This window comes from Hibiscus syriacus, unplaced genomic scaffold (genome assembly GCF_006381635.1).
Source record: "Hibiscus syriacus cultivar Baekdansim isolate YM2019G1 unplaced genomic scaffold, ASM638163v2 tig00110785_pilon, whole genome shotgun sequence".
In the NCBI taxonomy this organism is placed as follows: domain Eukaryota; kingdom Viridiplantae; phylum Streptophyta; class Magnoliopsida; order Malvales; family Malvaceae; genus Hibiscus; species Hibiscus syriacus.
This window is the reverse complement of record NW_024062862.1, coordinates 1,397,280-1,416,307: the sequence shown is the minus strand read 5'-3', so window position 1 is coordinate 1,416,307 and position 19,028 is coordinate 1,397,280. Positions and strand designations below refer to the sequence as shown.

Genomic DNA, 19,028 nt, shown 5'->3' with positions numbered 1-19,028 from the left:
ACGTTTTGTGCTCAACTCCAAGCTAAGGACTTTGAATTATTTTTGAAAAATTTGAAAAACTTTGAATAAATTCAATTCAAGTCCAAAAACATTTTGCCTTAAATTGTTATATCAAAATATAGTTCAACAATCTTCCCTTTTTGATATAACAAAACATTTGAAAAATTGTTTTTGACAAAATTTCCCCTTAATTAAATATTTAATGAAAAAGATGTCAATTGTTGAAAATATATGAAAATGTTCATCTCCTCCTTTTTCATTAAGAAATTTGAATATTTAGCTCCCCTCTTTCATTAAGAAATTTGAATTTTTCAAACCATATTTCTCTCCCTTTTTGTTAGATAAAAAATAATTCAACTTTAAAGTTTAAAAATAATTTTGGAGAGTAAGTTGTAAAAACTAGCATTAAAAGCATTTAAAAAAATCAAAACTCTCTCTCAAAAAGTGCATTCAAAACAAAATTAACTTTAAAATCTTGACACTTAAATAAATTGATTTTCAATCAAAGAATAACAAACATGTTAGTAGCACTTGAAATTCAATATATCCAAGTCTAAAATACTTTATGAAATACCAATATTTTAAATTAAGTGCATATGCATAAAACTTTTAAAAAAATGTTATGCAATTTAAAAATTTGATATCAATTGTTAGAAATACATCTTTAACACTTAAAACACATGCATAAACATTTAAATTTAGGTTAAAAATTTAAAATTTGTAAAAACAAAGCATTTGAAAATTTGATATCAATTGTTAGAAAGATATCATTTGCATTGAAAATCAATTTTGATCAAAATTCATTATAATGAACTAAAATCATTAAAAAATTTAAAATGTTCATCAAAAAACTTTTTCAACATATATGAGATGAAAAACAAAACATAGTCATTTAAGATTAAAACTCATGCATGCTTAAAACTAAACGAGTAACCAAATAATCAAAATCAAAAGCATTAAGCTTAGAGGTTACACATTCCTTTTCAAGTGTGGCTAGAGCATCTCAATTTATTCACTTTCATCATCATTGCTCCTACACACCTACAAGAGATATTTATTTGAATTTTGGTATCCAAATTGCTTTGGATCTTTGGACGTTAGTTTCAATGCCCCTTGTTCCCTTAGGAACCCATACTTGTCTAATTTTAAAAGATTTTTATAGGACAAACATGTTCCATATGACCATGGAAATGTCAATGTGAGCATTTTTCCATTTTTAAACATAATGAGTTGTTTTGAGAAATTAATTTTTTTTCTTTTGTTAAGCTCTTAAGGTTAACTCTCAAATCAAAATTTTCTTTTTCTAAATAATTGATTTTGACTTTTGAAAACTCTAAATCATTTTTCAAATTTTTATTTTGATTCTTAAAGTCAACTTTTGCTTTCAAAACCAAATCATTTTCAACTTTGAGTTTTGAAATTAATTTCTTATATTTGGAATTCATGGTTTTAAATTCCAAATAAAACTCATTATAAGCATCTTGTAACTCATCAAAAGAACGTGAATTTAAATCATTTGAGTTAGAAGATACCTCGGAATCTTCTTTGATGGCCATGAGACATAGGTTGGCTACTTCATCTTCATCACTCCAAGCCGCTACAAATTCCTTTTTCTTTGATGATTCATTCTTCTTTAGGAGAGGGTATTCATACTTGACATGCCCATTTCTTTGACAATTGAAGCACACTGGAGGACCCTTCTTCTTGGTTGATTCATGCTTCACTTCCTTGGAAGACATGAATCTCTTGAACCTTTTGAAGAGTTTGGCCATCTCTTTTTCATCACTGTCTTCATCCACCTCTTCACTTGAATCTTGATATCTCTCATTGGTGGACTTGAAGGTAACGCCTACCTCCTTTTTTCTTTTCTTCTTTCTTCTTGACATTCTTTTCTTCATCATCTTTCTCTTCTTTCATTATCAACTCATGAGTGAGAAGAGAACCAATCAACTTGTCGAGAGTGAGAGACTTTAGGTCTCTAGCTTCGATAATCGTCGTATTCTTCGATTGCCAATACTTTGGAAGAGAGTATATCATCTTTCTTACAAGCTTCTCATTGAAGATTACTTCTCTAAATCCCTTTAAGCCATTGACAATCACGAAAAATCTATCTGTCATAGCTTTGATGGGTTTCATCTTAAAATTCTCGTAGCTATGGTTGAGAAGACTTATATTGGTTTCGCTCACTTCATCGGTTCATTTATGAGTGACTTGGAGCTTATCTCATATCTCCTTGGCATTGGAACAATAGGAAACTCTTTCATATTCATTCAGGCCTAATACACAAAAGAGAATGTGCATAACCTTAGCATTAAGTTGAAACTTATTCTTCTCTCCATCACTCCAATCGTCCATCTCACCGGTTGGAATGGTGTAGTCTTTCATGATAGAGTTCCAAGCTCCTAAATCTTTGGCTTGATTGAAGAGCTTCATCCTATTCTTCCAATAAGCATAATTTACTCCATTGAAAAAATGTGACTTGTTGACCGGTTGTGAATTTTTAATATAGTAGGCACCGGAGGTTGAAGCCATTTATTTGTCGATTGAGTCGGGAATCGGTAGAGCTTCTTCGAGGATCGTCTCAAGGTGGTTAAAACTTCTAATGAGTCAAACTTTGATACCAATTGTTAAGATCGAAGAGACTCAAATCATACAATCGAAAAATGTGCAAAGAGGGTTGAAAAGATAAAATTTGTTTAGGGAGTAAGGAGAGAAAAACACAAGCCAATGAACACAAGGATTTATAGTTGTTCGACTTCTCAACAAAGTCTACATCCACTACCTTAGCTTCTCACTAAGGATTTTCTAACAAATCCACTAATTTGTTCTTTCTTTTTAAAGGATCAAGAGTAACCTTTACAACTCCCTAACTTTTGAATTGGCTAAGATAGAACCAAAACCCATTTACAAAAGGATAAAAGAAGTAAACAAATAAACCTCTCAAATGTAGGTGTTTACAAAGAATTGACCTCACTAAAACACTAATATTTACAAGAGAAATGAAAATAAGATTGGAAAACTCTTCTCTTATGTTTGATTGTTTGGATAAGTGTTTTTAACACTTGTTCAAGTGTCCTCAACTTGTATTTATATGTTGGAATATTGTTGTAGTCGTTTCTAGCTGTTGGAGGTTGTTTGGAGCCGTTTGGGATCAATTGTCGTGCAAAATAAAGTTGCCCAGACCAAGGAGTATTGATACTACCTTTGTTATATTTAAATTCAACTAGTCGTTACTAGCCGTTGGGGCCTTATGTTATCGATACTACTATACATAGTAGTATCGGTACCCCTTTGGGTATTAGTATTTTTTTTGTATTCTGGAATTTGAGCAAAGCTGGTACTATCGGTACTACCTAGTGAGTATCGATACTTCTCTTACCTTTGGTATCGGTACCATATGAACAATATCGATATTTATTCAATTGGTATTGATACTGTAAGAACAGTATCGGTACTACTTGTCCATAAAATCGTTTTGTGCTCAATTCCAAGCTTTAATGACTTTAAATTATTTTTGAAAACTTTGAATAAATTCAATCCAAGTCCAAAAACATTTTTGCCTTAAATTGATATATCAAAATATAGTTCAACAACTTGAAACATTATGTTCTTGAAGTAGTACTTGAAAAACAACTACGGTGCCGATGAATATCATTAAAATATAATTTTGTCATATTCTTATCAGTAGATCAACATCTAATTTTTTAATAAAAAAGAATTCAAAATATATGAATAGTCAATTGTTCTTCAAGAAGTTTCCAATCAATTCTCCTGAATAGCAGTAGACATTACATATAGCACAACACATTAATTTTCCTTTATAACAAATCTTAAGCAGCAAGCAACAAGAGAATAGAAAAGGAAACGAAGAATGGAGCTGGAATAGATGCGTTACTAACCTTGTTGTGGAGTGATTTCATATTTAGACCTTACATTGCAGTCTTCTACAGCTCTTTTGTTAGATTGTTTTGCGAGAGTTGTCTCGCCTTCAAATAAAGGCTCCCGGTGTTCATGTGGTGTGGTTGCAGAATCCACCATGCTTTCTTTGCCTTCATATATAGGTTCGCTTCCAGGCACATTTCGATTGTGTATTCTGCCACTAGAAGAATCTGAATCAGCATTTTGTAAAGACACGGATGATGCTTTTGTCATGTCACACCCATTCACATAATCTGGAATGTCACCGGCATTAGTTGCAGAAGCGAATTGAATCTCAAATTTTTCAATCGCTCGGGGAACGTCAGTGTTCTTTCCCCCCATAGAAGCAATACTCCCGTTAACCAACGGTGTCATGACATCACTCTTCTTGACCACATCATTCGGAAGAGTTAATTCTCCTGGTTTAAAACAAGATAACTCATCCTGAATAATCACATCAATCTTCGAGGACTCTTCCCTTTCGAGGGTCTCTAAATGTGTCTTACTTCCACCATCATTGCTCAAGTAAGTGCCCATTTTCTGATAAGGAAGGTTCCATCCGCTGCGGGATCGGATTTCCAACACCAACTAAGGTTTGTGAGTCAGCCTCCGATAATTTCACGACTCTCAATAACTCTGCTTCCTCATCGAGATCCCCTTTTCTTAATTTCCGATCAGAAACAGAACGAGGAGAATCGTCAAAAGATTTGGATTTCAAGAGGCCAGGAGAGGGAACTCCCAGAGTGGCAGTTGTTGCAGCAGCAAAATCCACACAATCTCCGGGCTTATTTTTATGTGAAGCCTCCATATTCCGTGCTTCCAAAGCAACAAGCTTTTCCATGATCGCATTATAGGATTTCGACCCGATGGCACAAGCAGTTTCATAGTCCTGGCACATGTGCACCATGAAAACAAACCATAAAATTCCCTATGCACATAACAAGCTTCCACGGGTTACATGAGGAGCTCGGCAGGATTAACACAACGACACAATCCGCACCCCATCGAGCCATAGAAAATGCATTGCGTACAACAATCATACAATCAACAAAGACAATGAAAGCACATAAAAACACAATTCTTATTAGCTTGAGAGTACCTGGGGATCAACTATCCAACCATGATAGAGAGGAATGTCAAGCAGATCGAATATGGCACACTCGGAAGTGAACTCGAAATCATCTGTTCTGTATGTTGTACACATGATTCAATACAGAACCGTAACCGATTCGTCAAAACATAAAGAGAGAAAGAAATGAAAAGGCTAACCTCCTGAATTTGATATTCACATCAATCCTGCTAGCAAGACGCGGGAGTAAATCGATCGCATCCGCTATATTCAACAGTTGCTTTTCGACATATCCGGCATCTTTATTCTACATTGCCAACAACGAAAGGATTCATGATTCATCACTATCAAACAAACTATCCCAGTGCAACAAGAAAAACGAGGCTAAGCATGAAAAGGGTAAGAAATTACGTCAACATTACTGTTCGAATCAATGACACGCTCAGCCACCAATGAAAGTAGTTTCTCCCGTGAAACTTCGGCTGTATCGGAACTAAGGTTCATATTGTTGCTTAAAAGGAGAACATTGCCTATCATAACATCGAACAATTAGAAAATTTATCGTCTTCATAATTCAAATCAATACAATGATAAGGAAATAAATCAAAATTTAAAACCCAGAAATGTAAGAAGAGGCGATGGAGAGTTTCAGATGGCGAGGAGAGGGCAAGGTCCATTGTCGTTTTGGAGAATAATAGGCGTAGTACGACCTAAGAACTGGATGGCCTTAGTCTTGTACGTGCACTCTTTGATTACCTCTTGCTTTTGCTGTTGTCTTGCTTTCACTGCTTCTTCTTCCTTCGATTCACATACAAAAGAAGGCAAAGAAGAAGAAGCAATCGCTGACATTTTTGTTTTCCAAACAATTTGATCATTGAAAGTTTTATGTTTCTACAAAAATGTGAATCAAAAGACGATCGAGATTTCAATCCAAGTTGCAGGCAAAAACTCTTGTATGGGTTGTTTTTGCTTCTGGTTCAGGCAAGCTTCCTCCATGTTTCTCGGAACCCATTGCCAATTAACTAGCTGGTTTAGACTTAGCCCATAGCTTGATGGACCAGAAGCTTGTGAAAAATTAAATCTTTAGGGCCTTGGATACCAGTTGGAACTGGATGATCATTGAAAAAAAGTTCAAATATACAATTGTTTTAATCGACGGCTCTCAGAGAATTATAATTCTCTTGGCCGTTATTCACACCGATTGAACCATGAAGATGCACATGGTTTGCCTAGGCTCCAAGAAGTACAAACAAAAGTTCTCAAAGGAAAAGAGAGAACTAGAAAAGGCTAATGCGAAATGAAAATGTTCATAGGTCGAGCCAGATCGAAAATCGGATCTTTATTTCGGATTAATGGAAGTTCATATTTGTGCTGTAAGTCAGACCTAAATTCCAGTTTGCAGGTGCAACATTCCAACATATGATAGTCTCCTTGGTTGTGTATGAGGTGATCTTGAAAGAAAGAGATTGGCCTCTAAGAGTTGCAAATGCTTGATATGAAGCTCCCCAGTTATGGCTCATGCTAATCCACCCTGTTTTGCTTCCTTTAATCCACATTTTTGCAATGTCGCCGCCGCCGCCTACGTTCATCACATACACCAACAACCAGTACCCGTTTCCTTGGAACTTAAATCGGAGCCCCCCTTTCGTTACACATGGTACCCTGCGAGAAATTCAAATCCATTAATCATAAAACAACGATATTAACTTTCACATAACTATCGCTATTCGAAAACATACCTTCGGTACATGACGGGGACAATGCCGGCCTTCCACTGAGCAATTTTCATGAAAGCGGGCTTCGACATGTCGAAGTGGACTCTAGGAGGGTTGCACCACCCACCGTCGTTGGAATCCTCGGCCCAATTCGGAGGGCAGAGGTTGGTCGCCGTGACGGTGGTGAATTTAACCGTGGGGTAGCACCACTTCGACTGCACACACTTTATCTGATAACAAGTCCCGCAGGCGAACCCGTTGTTGAACAACGTCGTGCTCAGTGCAGCCGTGTCCGTACCATAACCACTGCTAAACAAATTCCCATAGCCACAAGCTCCCCCTGCAGAAAAAAACGCCATTAACTACCAGGAAACATTATATATTCTCATACTCGTATCTAAATATGAATGTGTATAAAGTATAAACTATACTTACCCATAGTCTCGGAGGCGGTTTCGTCCCCGTAAAAGGTGGCATGAGCCAGCGCCCAAGGGCTCGGCCGGTACGCAGCTAAACAGGGTTTGCCGAAGATTGCCAGTGCTGTTAGAGCCATAAGAACAACCCCAAAGTTCCATGAATTCAATGAAAAAGACATGGCTTTTAATTATCTGTTTTTTCCTGTGAGATCTTCTATCGAACAAATTATGAACAAAGCTTGTGTGTATTGACTTTACATGTTTCGTTTATATATAGTTTGCAAACTCACCAACCATGGGATCCTGGAAGGATTCAAAAACCGAAGTGCATGCCTTCTTACACGATCATGGAGCTGAATTCTCTAAAGTCAAACTCAAATCATCTCAAACGGATATTGTTTATCATATTATATTTTTTGAATAGTTCTCGACGTGCGTGCAGGTTCTATCTGTGAGATTATACTAATTAAAAATGTTAAAAATATATCAAGTAATGTAATGGGTTCAGAGGTGGGGCAACTTCCTGTTAGGTATCTTGGGGTGCCTTTGGTAACCGGAAAATTTATAGAGAAGTATTGCTCAGTTTTGTTGGTAAAAATTAAAGAAAAACTTAATCAATGGTCCAATAAAAAGTTAAGTTTTGGTGGACGGTTGCAGCTTGTTAAAACTGTCTTGTTCAATATTTTTAACTATTGGAATAGGCAGCTGATAGGGAAGCGGTGGCGGGTTAATGAACGTTGCTCTTGTTGAAGAATCAAAACCTAGAAAAGATCTAGACTCGATGAAGAACAATAAGGGATGAATCGGGAAGGTGGCGGCAATAGATAGGGTTCTTTAGGGTTTCTTTTTGGTGCTGGAAACAAGATAAAAATAAGATTAAAACAAGATAAAGAAAAGATAAATGAATTGCAAATAAAATAAGATAACCAAGAAATCAAAAGATCTCCCTTATGAAGGTGAACGATAAAGATGATTGATGACGTGGATTGATATGTGGAAAATCGATGGATAATGTCCTATCGAGCCCTCCTAGTCGCAATGAAAAGGCAAACACGATAATATGGCTCTAACCAACCCTCCTAGTCGCGATGAAAAGGCAAATTGGAGTGTGAAGATTAATCTCCCTCACAAGAACTTGAAAGAACTCAAGGAGAAGAAGCTTCGAAGGCACAAGGCAATCAGCACTTGCAAAAACGAACTCTCGTTGTATTATTAATCAAAGAAATCTTCAATTACAAAGTTTAATGAAGCCTCCTTTATATAGGGGATGAGTTCTAAAGGTCCTAAATAACTAATGAATAAAATAATAATAAACTAAACATATCTTAACTCTAATTCCTAATAAAATAATAATAACTAAAGATAATATTTTTAACCCAACCTTAATTCCTAATAAAAAATAATAAATCTAATCCTAAAAGATAATGCATCATCCTATATTAAGTTATATTACAAATAATCAATAAAAATATTGAAAATTCGTAATATTTACAAAATCCAGTATTAATCCCGTATAAGATTTTCTGCATGCACCGTCTTCAGTAAAATAGCCATATCTTGAGTTCCCAATATCGGATTGATACGATTCAAGAACCGTTGCAAAGATAAGAGACAGACGGTCGTATCTACAGAAGACATATTGACTAAATAAGATCAGGATACCATTCAAAAAGTCGTCGTAAGTCTGCTTCTGTTCTGATCTTCTTTTTCAATGCTTGGACGAGTGGATCATTTGGAAGAGTTATTACTTCTTCCTTTGATGTGAGCCTTGTGATGCATGTATCATCCTCCCTTTCTTCAAAAAGATTCGACCTTGAATCTGAAAACATTAAAGGGAACAACATTAGAATCGTTTAATGATTCATTCACATTATACTTACCGAATAGATATGTTTTGAATCTTCGAGACTTTGTTCTTCTAATGGGTTCGAGTAGAAACATTAGTCCAAAGAAGCATGTATTATGGACTCTGGTGCATGTATCATTCCCCCACTCCTCAAAAGGATTCGTCCTCGAATCTGAAAATCCAAGAGAAAGAGATTTAGATGTGTTGAAAAAAAAACTTGTGAAACATTTACCAGGATCAATGTGATGTGTCTTTATGCGTTTTAGTCGAGGTTTCTTCTTTGTAGGAACTGATTTCTTGAAGTCTTGAAATCCTCTTTTGCATACAAGTCTTGTAATCTGATGTTTTGGTTGAAATTCAACATGGAGCCGGCCACTGTTGGCTTTATGTATGATTATTTCAGATAATTTCTCTATGGTTTTATTTGAGTGTGGCGAGAATGAGTGTTTAAAATCCATGTCAACTGGTTTGTTAAAGTAATCCCTTAAGTCTCCTAAGCGGGGTTCATGAATTAATGATTCCCGGGAGGAGCTTTGTGGACTGTAGAACCTGTTTAGTTGGCAAGGAAACTCATATACAAGATAAAGCTCATTAAAAGCACTTTTAAAAGTATGGGTAGAAATATCAAAAGTACCCGAGTTATCGTGATATAAATCTTTGATATGTTCAATTCTCGGAATAGTAGTATGAGTTTGATAGGTAAGAGTATACCTTCGTGGTAGTGTATCGTCTACTGAGTTTTGCTTACCTCGATATGTTACGCACTTAAAGGAGTTGTGTTTAGTATGGATAACAACTTCACGAGCCTTACCTTGTAAGAAGGAGAAGAAGTATGTTACAATGTCATTAAAATGAGTAATAAAATACTTACCTTTGGACTCTCGTAAATCATGACTCTTCATTGATATAGCATAGTGATTAGGGCTTTCAGGTGGTAACCCGTCAGGAGGGTCACCTAGCAATATTCGACAACTCTTGGCGATAGAAGATGGTGTGGGCCAGTCTCGTGTTGCTTTTACTATTTCATCATTTACATGGATTTTCTGTGCACGAACTATAAAGCATGTAGTGTTGTTCAAATCATGTTTCGTCATTAAGATGGCGTCATGACTAAGTCTTTCCTGGATGTAGCCTTTTTGTAACAAATCCAACTCTTTGGTTTCTTCGAGATTGTATGTTTGACGAGGTATGATGGAACCTTGAATTAGATTGGTTTGGCATTGTTTTCCTCTTTTCAGTGGTAGTTCATTAGGTAGATCACCTAACACTTCTCGAAAATCCTGTAAAAGAGATGAAAACACACTAGGCAAATCCTTGTTAATGTTAGAAATCGAAACAATTGATTCCCTAAAGCGAACAAGGATGAAAGGTTGTTTGTAAAGAAGGTTCTCTCTCAATTCTTTTGTGCTCACACATATATTTTGAGTCACTCTTTTCTTCTAACATTTAGGTTCACTCACCTCCCATGGGTCATTATTCTTTTGGCTTTTATAACTAGTGACTTATTTTGCTTTTGCCTCTTTCTCAACTTTTTCTTTTTTTGCTTTCCCTACCTCCTCACAAATTATCATTTGATCTTTAGGGACTGGAAGTGTGTCATTCTTTGCTGGTCGTTCTTTCTCCTTGTCAGGTTTGTCATCTCTTGGCTTTTTCAGAGAAGATGGAGTAGAAGATGAGGAAGGATTTAAAAGATTATCTTGGTAAGAGGTTGAAGTACCTTGGTAATGTTCACTGAATCGAGATCTCCTTTGGATTTGTGCTTCGATTGTCATTGTTTTCTTTAGTGTATCTTCAAGGTTTTCGTACCCTTGTAGATCAAGAAGATCAGTGATGTTTGAGTTTAAGCCGACGACGAATCTTGACACTGTGACGTCTTCTTTTTTGGTTATGTTAGCTCTATTGAGTAAGGACTGCATCTCCTTGTAGTAATCTTCAACTGAACTTCTACCTTGTCGAAGTCGGTGTAGTCGTTGTTTAACTTCTCGTGTATAATGTGTCGGTAGGAATCGGTTCCTCATGGTTTGTTTGAGGTCGGTCCAAGAAGTGATTGTTGGAATTTGGAAGTTCTGGATCTTTTTCCTTGTTTGCATCCACCAAGTTCGAGCATATCCTTCGAATTGTGTGGTGATGAGGTGAACTTGTTTAGCTTGGGGGCAGTCATGGTATGCGAACATGAGATCAACTTTTCCTTCCCATTCGATGTACATGTCTGGATCATTGTCTCCTTTAAAAGACGGGATCGTGAACTTTGGTTTTGAAAAGATTTCGGGTGCTTGAAAACGTGGTTGTTCTCACTCGGGTACCAAAAGTTCAACATTGTTAGGTCTTGGATTCTGGTTTGGTAGATCCAGTTGTGGTTTTTGTCGTCTCTCACGATTTCATCAAATCTTTCAACTTGAGTCGTGAGTCGGGTAAGTGTGGCTAAGATAGCCGTAAGTGTCTTGTTGTTATTGTCGCCCATCCTGAAATCATAACACTCAAAAGAAAGTTTAAAGTAAATAAAAATAAAAGGAAGAAAATTCAACAAAGCAAGAAACCTCACAAGTCACTCCAAGAAAGTAACACAACGAGAGGAAAGTAAGTCGATCTTGTACTCTTTAAAACTCACTTTACCAAGTAGTCTTTCACAGTTCATATCGGAGTTTGATTACTAGCAAAGGCGATAAGAAAAAACCTAAAAGCTCTAAGGCCAAACAAAGGTTAGACTCCAAGAGAACGAGAATGTAAGAAGGAAGAAGTATGCAAATCTTTAGTCCTACTAACACAAGGAAGATAATGTGTTAGATAATGCAAAAGAACAATAACAGGGAAAAACAAAAGAACCTAAAGCACTAAGAGTCAAAGAAAAAAAAGACCAAACCAGAAAACCTAGAAAACGCTGGATCAACTTGAGCAACGTTTTTGAGGGGGTTATCGGTATCCAAAATTTTGGAAAAAATTCTTGAATGTCTTTATATGCGTCAAGAAACCACCTGTAAATTTCAGAACCAAATATCTTCAGTAGTATCCAGTAGACTCGTTGAACGATGAGTCCTCAAACAATCTATTTTTCTTGATCGTTTTGTTCGAAGTTGTTCTTGATCTCCAAAAATTCTGATATTTTGTGTGAATGATCTCCAATATATGGAGTTTCAATTTGGAAATTTTCACCACAAAATTCCTCCTGTAGAATTTTCAAGAAATTCGACATATTCTAGACCGAATCTGCCGATAAAACTTGAATGATGTATTTGAAGGATCTAATGAAGTCTGATAGAAGTAAATTTTGGATTGGAGATTAAATTAAGACGAATATGATATATGGAGAAAATCAGCCCTAAATACCTTCGTTTGCAATTTTTTTTTGAAATTTTGGCTTTTTTTTGGCTTTTTTTTGTTGTTTTAAAAAAATAACAAACTAACAAGAAGGATTTGAATCTAAATTAAAATTAAATAAAAAAAAAAACTAAAATGATGAATCTTCTCTGAACTAGCTCCGTTGGGGTACATTAACGGTGTTGTGTGCAAGAACAAACAAGATTGCTTGCTTCTTTCCAAGAATCGACTCAAATCTGATACCAATTGATAGGGAAGCGGTGGCGGGTTAATGAACGTTGCTCTTGTTGAAGAATCAAACCTAGAAAAGATCTAGACTCGATGAAGAACAATAAGGGATGAATCATGAAGGTGGCGGAAATAGATAGGGTTCTTTAGGGTTTCTTTTTGGTGCTGGAAACAAGATAAAATAAGATTAAAACAAGATAAAAAAGATAATGAATTGCAAATAAAATAAGATAACCAAGAAATCAAAAGATCTCCCTTATGAAGGTGAACGATAAAGATGATTGATGACGTGGATGGATATGTGGAAAATCGATGGATAATGTCCTATCGAGCCCTCCTAGTCGCAATGAAAAGGAAAACACGATAATATGGCTCTAACCAACCCTCCTAGTCGCGATTAAAAGGCAAATTGGAGTGTGAAGATTAATCTCCCTCACAAGAACTTGAAAGAACTCAAGGAGAAGAAGCTTCGAAGGCACAAGGCAATCAACACTTGCAAAAACGAACTATCGTTGTATTATTAATCAAAGAAATCTTCAATTAGAAAGTTTAATGAAGCCTCCTTTATATATGGGCTGAGTTCTAAAGGTCCTAAATAACTAATGAATAAAATAATAAACTAAACATATCTTAACTCTAATTCCTAATAAAATGATAATAACTAAAGATAATATTTAACCCAACCTTAATTCCTAATAAAATAATAAATCTAATCCTAAAAGATAATGCATCATCCTATATTAAGTTATATTACAAATAATCAATAAAATATTGAAAATTCGTAATATTTACAAAATCCAGTATTAATCCCGTATAGGATTTCTGCATGCACCGTCTTCAGTAAAATAGCCATATCTTGAGTTCCCAATATCGGATTGATACGATTCAAGAACCGTTGCAAAGATAAGAGACAGACGGTCGTATATCCAGAAGACATCTTGACTAAATAAGATCAGGATACCATTCAAAAAGTCGTCGTAAGTCTACTTCTGTTCTGATCTTCTTTTCCGATGCTTGGACGAGTGGATCATTTGGAAGAGTTATTACTTCTTCCTTTGATGTGAGCCTTGTGATGCATGTATCAGCAGCTCATCTTCCCTAAAGGGGTAATTAGGGACATTGAGAGGCTCTGTATGCGATTCTTTTGGAAAGGTAATTACACCTCAGCTAGAGGAGCCCGGGTGAGTTGGAGTCAGGTGAAGGCTCATTATAGATTGATTGGTTAATAAATACTGTTTCAGATATGTGGATTATTGGAATGTAGAGTGTAAGGCTCACTTTAGCTGGATCCTGAGTAAGCTGCTTAAATTGTAAGATGAGGTTAGGAGGTTGTTTTATTCTAATGTTAATTGGATTCAAATAAAGGGCAGTTGGATATGGGAAAACTTTCGAGACAGAAAGGAGAATGTTAACTGGCATCGCCTTGTTTGGTTCCCTACTCATATCCCAAAGTTTTCTTTGATTTCATGGATGGTCATTCTTGACAGATTGCCTACAAAAGATACACTTGCACGGCTTGGAATGGCTACTGATAATGTGTTTGGGGTGTGGGGTACTGAGATGGAATCTCGAAACCATCTCTTCTCTGATTGTGCCTATGCGAGGAAAGTGTGGGGTGCTGTTTTGCAATCTTATGGGCTTCGATAGGAGCTATATTGTTGGGATGAAGGATTTCGATGGATGGTTGTGAATTTAAAAGGTCTCTCATAGTGTGTATTCTTAAGTTAGCTTAGACTGATTTTGGGTATTTCATTTGGGAAGAACATAATCATAGGCATTTTAGAGGGTTTATTCGTTCAGTTGATACTATTGTAAGTAAAATAAAGGAGGATGTGAAGGTTAAGTTGTAAAGATGCTGCATGAATAGGCTTGATGATGTAAATAGGCAATTGTGTATATATTGGGGTTGATCTAGTTGTCTAGTGTTGTTATGTTACTTGTAGCAGCTAGTCTGCTTTATTTTTGGATGAATATAAATTTACTTATCCAAATTTTTTTTGTAGTTGTATTTTTATTATTATTATTATTATCATGATGCATGTTACTTCAACTTTTTCTATTAAAAATTTACGTAACACATAATATATATAAATTAATACTTTAATATTCATAAAAAAATCTTTAAAATCTTTAAATATTTCTAAGATTTTATTAATAATTTTAGGATTAAATGATATTTTAACTACTAAAATTATTTCATTATTATACGTGAACAGTTGTGATAGTACAATAGATTATCATGTCAATATTACAATATTCAATGATATTTTTCGTTAATCAAATCAGGCCAGTTCCAAAAAAAATGAATAAGTCATGTGTTATTATTTTTTAAAATGATATTCTTAAAATATTTTATAATAAATATTAATTTGTCAAATTTGAAATAATAAGGGATCTACGAGTTTTTTTACTAAAATTCATCATATAAAACGTTTAAAAATACTATCAAAATCTTTGTTTGTAATTTTCTCTTACACTTTTTTGAGAATCAAATATAAAATTTGTTTTCCCTACGAACGAAATATTGCTAAGACATAAAGGTTGTATAAATATTAGCTTGAGTGACATTTAACCTTAAATTTTGAGGTCATACTATATATATAGATGGGTGAGTCAAATGCTGACATTGACTTTTTTTTTTTAGATTTAAAGATCACATTTATATTTGATATAAAAAAATTTAAAAGTCGCGTTAATTCTTTTAATATGAGTACCTTGGGAACTATTGTACTTACTTTTTTCAACGAACTCTTACTTTTAAGAAATTAATTATAATTTATTTTAGGGTAAAATATAGTAATAGTCACTGAATATTTCTGAAGTTTGTATTTAGGTCCCCCAACTTTTAAAACTTGCAATACAATCTCCCTACATTTATTACGTTTGCAATATGGTCCCCCAACTTAAATCACTATTAGAAAATTAGGGTAAATTATATAAACGGTCATTGAACTTTTTAGGCACTTGAATTTAGGTCCCCAACTTTTAAAACATGCAAAATAGTCCCCCAATAATTTTATTTTCTTATTAAATATAGATGTATAGAAAATATAAATGATTCAATTTATATTTAAATGTATGAATCATTTATATTTTTGATATATTTTATTTTTCTTGTATAAACTAGTATTTAAAATATGTTTATATTTTAATCAAAATATTTCAATATACGAATAAAATATATTTATAAATGTATATTTATATTTAGATGTATAAATAAAAAATATATTCATATATTAATGTATGAATCATTTATATTTTTTGAATATTTTATTTTTAATAAGAAATTAAAATTATTAATTATATTAGAAATACTCAACTTAAGATTATATATATAATCATGAATTATAAATATGAAAAATATAATTATTAAATTTAGTTTAAAAATATATAAATCTTAAATTTATTCTTTTAAAATATTGTATCAACTAATATTTAAAAATATATTAAATCTATCAAACATTTATCAATATAATATTTTTTATTGTAAAAAATATAATATTTCCCATCATTTATTGCTTTCAAATTTTTTGCCGAAGTTCAAATCTTATTATTTCCATTTTCCATTATATTCTTTTTTTTTTGGCATTGGTCATACTATTAGTATATGTATTATTGTATATCTCTTAACACAAACGATGGTGTTAGTTTAGTGGCTCCACCCTGTATCTTTCATTTGCGTGACTCAGGTTTGAGTTTGCCCAAGACCCAAATTTTACTTCTTTGTAACTTAATTTTCTTCTAATTAGGTGGTGACATGTGTCACCAATAACATATATCATGATCATGTGTTAACACATGTCAGATCCTGGTTAAATGATTAATTTATTAATTTTATTTAATTTAGGACCAAATTGATAGCATATAATAATTAGGTGGTGACATGTGTCACCAATGACACGTGTCATGATCATGTGCTAACACATGTCAGATCCTAATTAAATGATTAATTTATTAAATTCTATTTAATTTAGGACCAAATTGATTATATAAATAATAAAGACTGAATGTATAATAATGTCAATTCCTTTTAACTGCCACTTCATCATTTGTATCAATTGGTAACGACTAGTGGCTTAGTTGAAACAGTTAAATAATTATGTTGTATGATTGATAAATTTAAAAGATCGATGACAAAAGTAAAAAGGGCTAGATAGTTAAGTTGTCAATCTAGTAGTTTACACTTTTATTTATAAGTCAAAATAACATTTTATAAATTTAAAATTCGAATTATCTTCAACCTCTTCTATATCCTAACTACTTTTTTTAATTAAAAAATTTCTTCAATAGATAAGAATTATACTATTATATTTATATAAAAAATACGTATCACATGAAATAATATGAAATTAAATAATAATAAATCTGACATAATTGAATTTAATTGAATTATTTTGGAATTTAGGGTTTAGAATGAAATTGAATTACTTTGGAAATTGGGGTTTAGAATGAAATTGAGAACTGTTTTGCAAGTTTTAAAAGTTGGGGGACCTAAATTCAAGTGTCTGAAAAGTTCAATAACCTTTTAATATAATTTACCCTAATTTCTAACAGTGGTTTAAGTTGGGGGACCATATTGCAAACAGAATAAATGTTGAGGGATTGTATTGCAAGTTTTAAAAGTTGGGGGACCTAAATGCAAGCTTCAGAAATGTTCAGTGACCATTACTATACTTTACCCTTTATTTTAAAATATATTTTTATATAAAATTTTACTTCACCCACCTTACTATATGTACCCGTTTTTTATTATTAGTAATAATAATTTCAAAATAATTATAAGTTAAAAACCAAACTTAAGGACTCCGGTTGGGTTGGGCTTTGACCTTTTAGTTTTCCGAGTTTGGTTTTGCTCTCCTGGCTTCCACCCAAAAAACAAAGAATTATTTTTCAGTCTTACTATATAAATAAATTTTCATTTCCCTTAATCAGAATTTTTTCTCCTTCTATTATATTTATGACTCAAATAATAAAACTTATCATCGTCTTCGAATTTCCTGAATTATCTTTCTCATCGTTCGACGCCGTCCTAAACAATTACAACGAGAAGCAAATAATCTACGATGATCGAATTATCGAGGTATGTTTTACGGGTTTTATTTAGGGATTCAATTTTTTTTTTCTAGGTTTCATGTTCGTCGATTGAAGAAATTTTAGGGCTTCCGCTCTTTTTAATTATTAGTTGACTCGTAATTACTGGTGGTTGTTCGATTATTCCGATGGACTGCTGATATTAACTAGGCTTTTTTACGTGTTAATTTATGAGAATGATTGGTATTTTGTGTAGATTTTTCTTCTGGAAATCTCAGATTATTGATGGGGTTTTCGTTTGAATTAACGTTTGACAGACGAAATTGCATATCTTTCTATTTATTTACATTAAAATTGGTATAAACTAAACAGTAAACGTCTTTGTTCGGGTCATTCTCGAGCTCGAGCCTTGAGCTAATCAAGCTATTAGGAAACAATGAATATGTGTGTGTCTGTATTGATGGTCAGCCGAAACTCGTTGGAGTAATTTAACTTCGACTCTTTCTGATATTTGTGAGAATCAATAAGAAGTAAGCTCTTTTCCTGTTTTTCTCATCCTTGACTTTAGAAAACCGAAGCAAAGGTAAACAGAAGAAGGGAAAAAAAGAAAAGAGAAGAGAAGAAACCATGGGTTCTGAACAGAATGAAGGAACCAGCTTCCCGCCATCTGAGCCGAAGCTATGTGCCAACGGCTGTGGGTTTTTCGGCACAGCATCGAATATGAACCTCTGCTCCAAGTGTTATCGCAACCTCCGGGCTGGTGAGGAGCAAGTTGCAAAGGCAAAAGCTGCCATGGAGAAATCTCTCAGTGTTGAAGCCAAGCGGAACGAAGTGGTTGCGGAGGCATTTAAGCGTGTCGAGGAGTCATCTCATGTGGCATCCTCATCAACAGCCGTTGAGCAACAAACAACCGTTGTTGTTGCTGCTGATGAACCGGCTGATCCAAAGCTGGCAAACAGGTGCTTTATCTGCAGAAAGAAGGTTGGATTGACCGGGTTTAAGTGCAGATGCGGGAGTACCTTCTGTGGTAAGCACCGTTATCCGGGAAAACATGAGTGCTCCTTTGATTTCAAGGGTGCCGGACGAGATGCCATTGCCAAGGCGAATCGTGTCGTGAAAGCCGATAAGGTGAGGCGATTCTGAAAGGAACAGAGATAAATTTGCTCAGGTCGTTCTTGAACGAATTTACCTTTTATGTCTTGCTTACTGCCATTCTGAGGTTTCTACTAGGTTTAGGGTCAATGGAAAGTTGTGGGCTGTTTTAATGTTCTTGCTAGTGTTATATCGGGGTTGGGAATGCTGCTTAAGTTGATTCCATTATCAAAATGGATCAATGAATTATGAATGTGTTTACCATTGAATTCGATTTGACGGTTTCCGACTCGATCTTCATTCTAGCCATATTTATTGTTTGTATGTATACATTTTATGCTATTTACTAGTTATGCTTGATGGCTTGAAATCTATTTGACATTTTGATGCAACAAAAT

At 34.2% G+C, this 19,028-nt stretch overlaps 2 protein-coding genes and 1 long non-coding RNA gene across 3 annotated transcripts; 1 reads left to right on the top strand and 2 right to left on the bottom strand.

The window, feature by feature from the left end:
* Positions 1 to 4,497: 4,497 nt before the first annotated feature.
* LOC120140459 lies at positions 4,498 to 5,301 on the bottom strand. The gene is made up of 3 exons (XR_005517725.1): positions 5,188 to 5,301; positions 5,018 to 5,105; positions 4,498 to 4,807 (listed from the first exon to the last, which is right to left on the bottom strand). It is a non-coding gene; the product is annotated as an uncharacterized LOC120140459 (long non-coding RNA).
* A 1,035-nt stretch (positions 5,302 to 6,336) lies between these two features.
* On the bottom strand, positions 6,337 to 7,263 carry LOC120140471 (expansin-A7-like). Its single transcript, XM_039155458.1, has 3 exons — positions 7,138 to 7,263; positions 6,727 to 7,042; positions 6,337 to 6,649 (listed from the first exon to the last, which is right to left on the bottom strand). The coding sequence occupies exons 1-3, from the start codon at positions 7,253 to 7,255 to the stop codon at positions 6,337 to 6,339; spliced, it is 747 nt and encodes a 248-aa protein (XP_039011389.1). The 5' UTR covers positions 7,256 to 7,263.
* A 10,180-nt stretch (positions 7,264 to 17,443) lies between these two features.
* LOC120140439 (zinc finger A20 and AN1 domain-containing stress-associated protein 7-like) lies at positions 17,444 to 18,958 on the top strand. The gene is made up of 2 exons (XM_039155425.1): positions 17,444 to 17,587; positions 18,107 to 18,958. The coding sequence occupies exon 2, from the start codon at positions 18,166 to 18,168 to the stop codon at positions 18,679 to 18,681; it is 516 nt and encodes a 171-aa protein (XP_039011356.1). The 5' UTR covers positions 17,444 to 17,587; positions 18,107 to 18,165; the 3' UTR covers positions 18,682 to 18,958.
* Positions 18,959 to 19,028: the final 70 nt, after the last annotated feature.

Bases quoted from the DNA above. Each gene is read 5' to 3' on its own strand.
- LOC120140471 (XM_039155458.1), bottom strand. From the start codon at position 7,255: ATGGCTCTAACAGCACTGGCAATCTTCGGCAAACCCTGTTTAGCTGCG. The intron at 7,043-7,137 runs GTAAGTATAGTT...TTTTTTCTGCAG, and splicing joins AACCGCCTCCGAGACTATGG to GGGGAGCTTGTGGCTATGGG. The intron at 6,650-6,726 runs GTATGTTTTCGA...AATTTCTCGCAG, and splicing joins GTCCCCGTCATGTACCGAAG to GGTACCATGTGTAACGAAAG.
- LOC120140439 (XM_039155425.1), top strand. From the start codon at position 18,166: ATGGGTTCTGAACAGAATGAAGGAACCAGCTTCCCGCCATCTGAGCCG.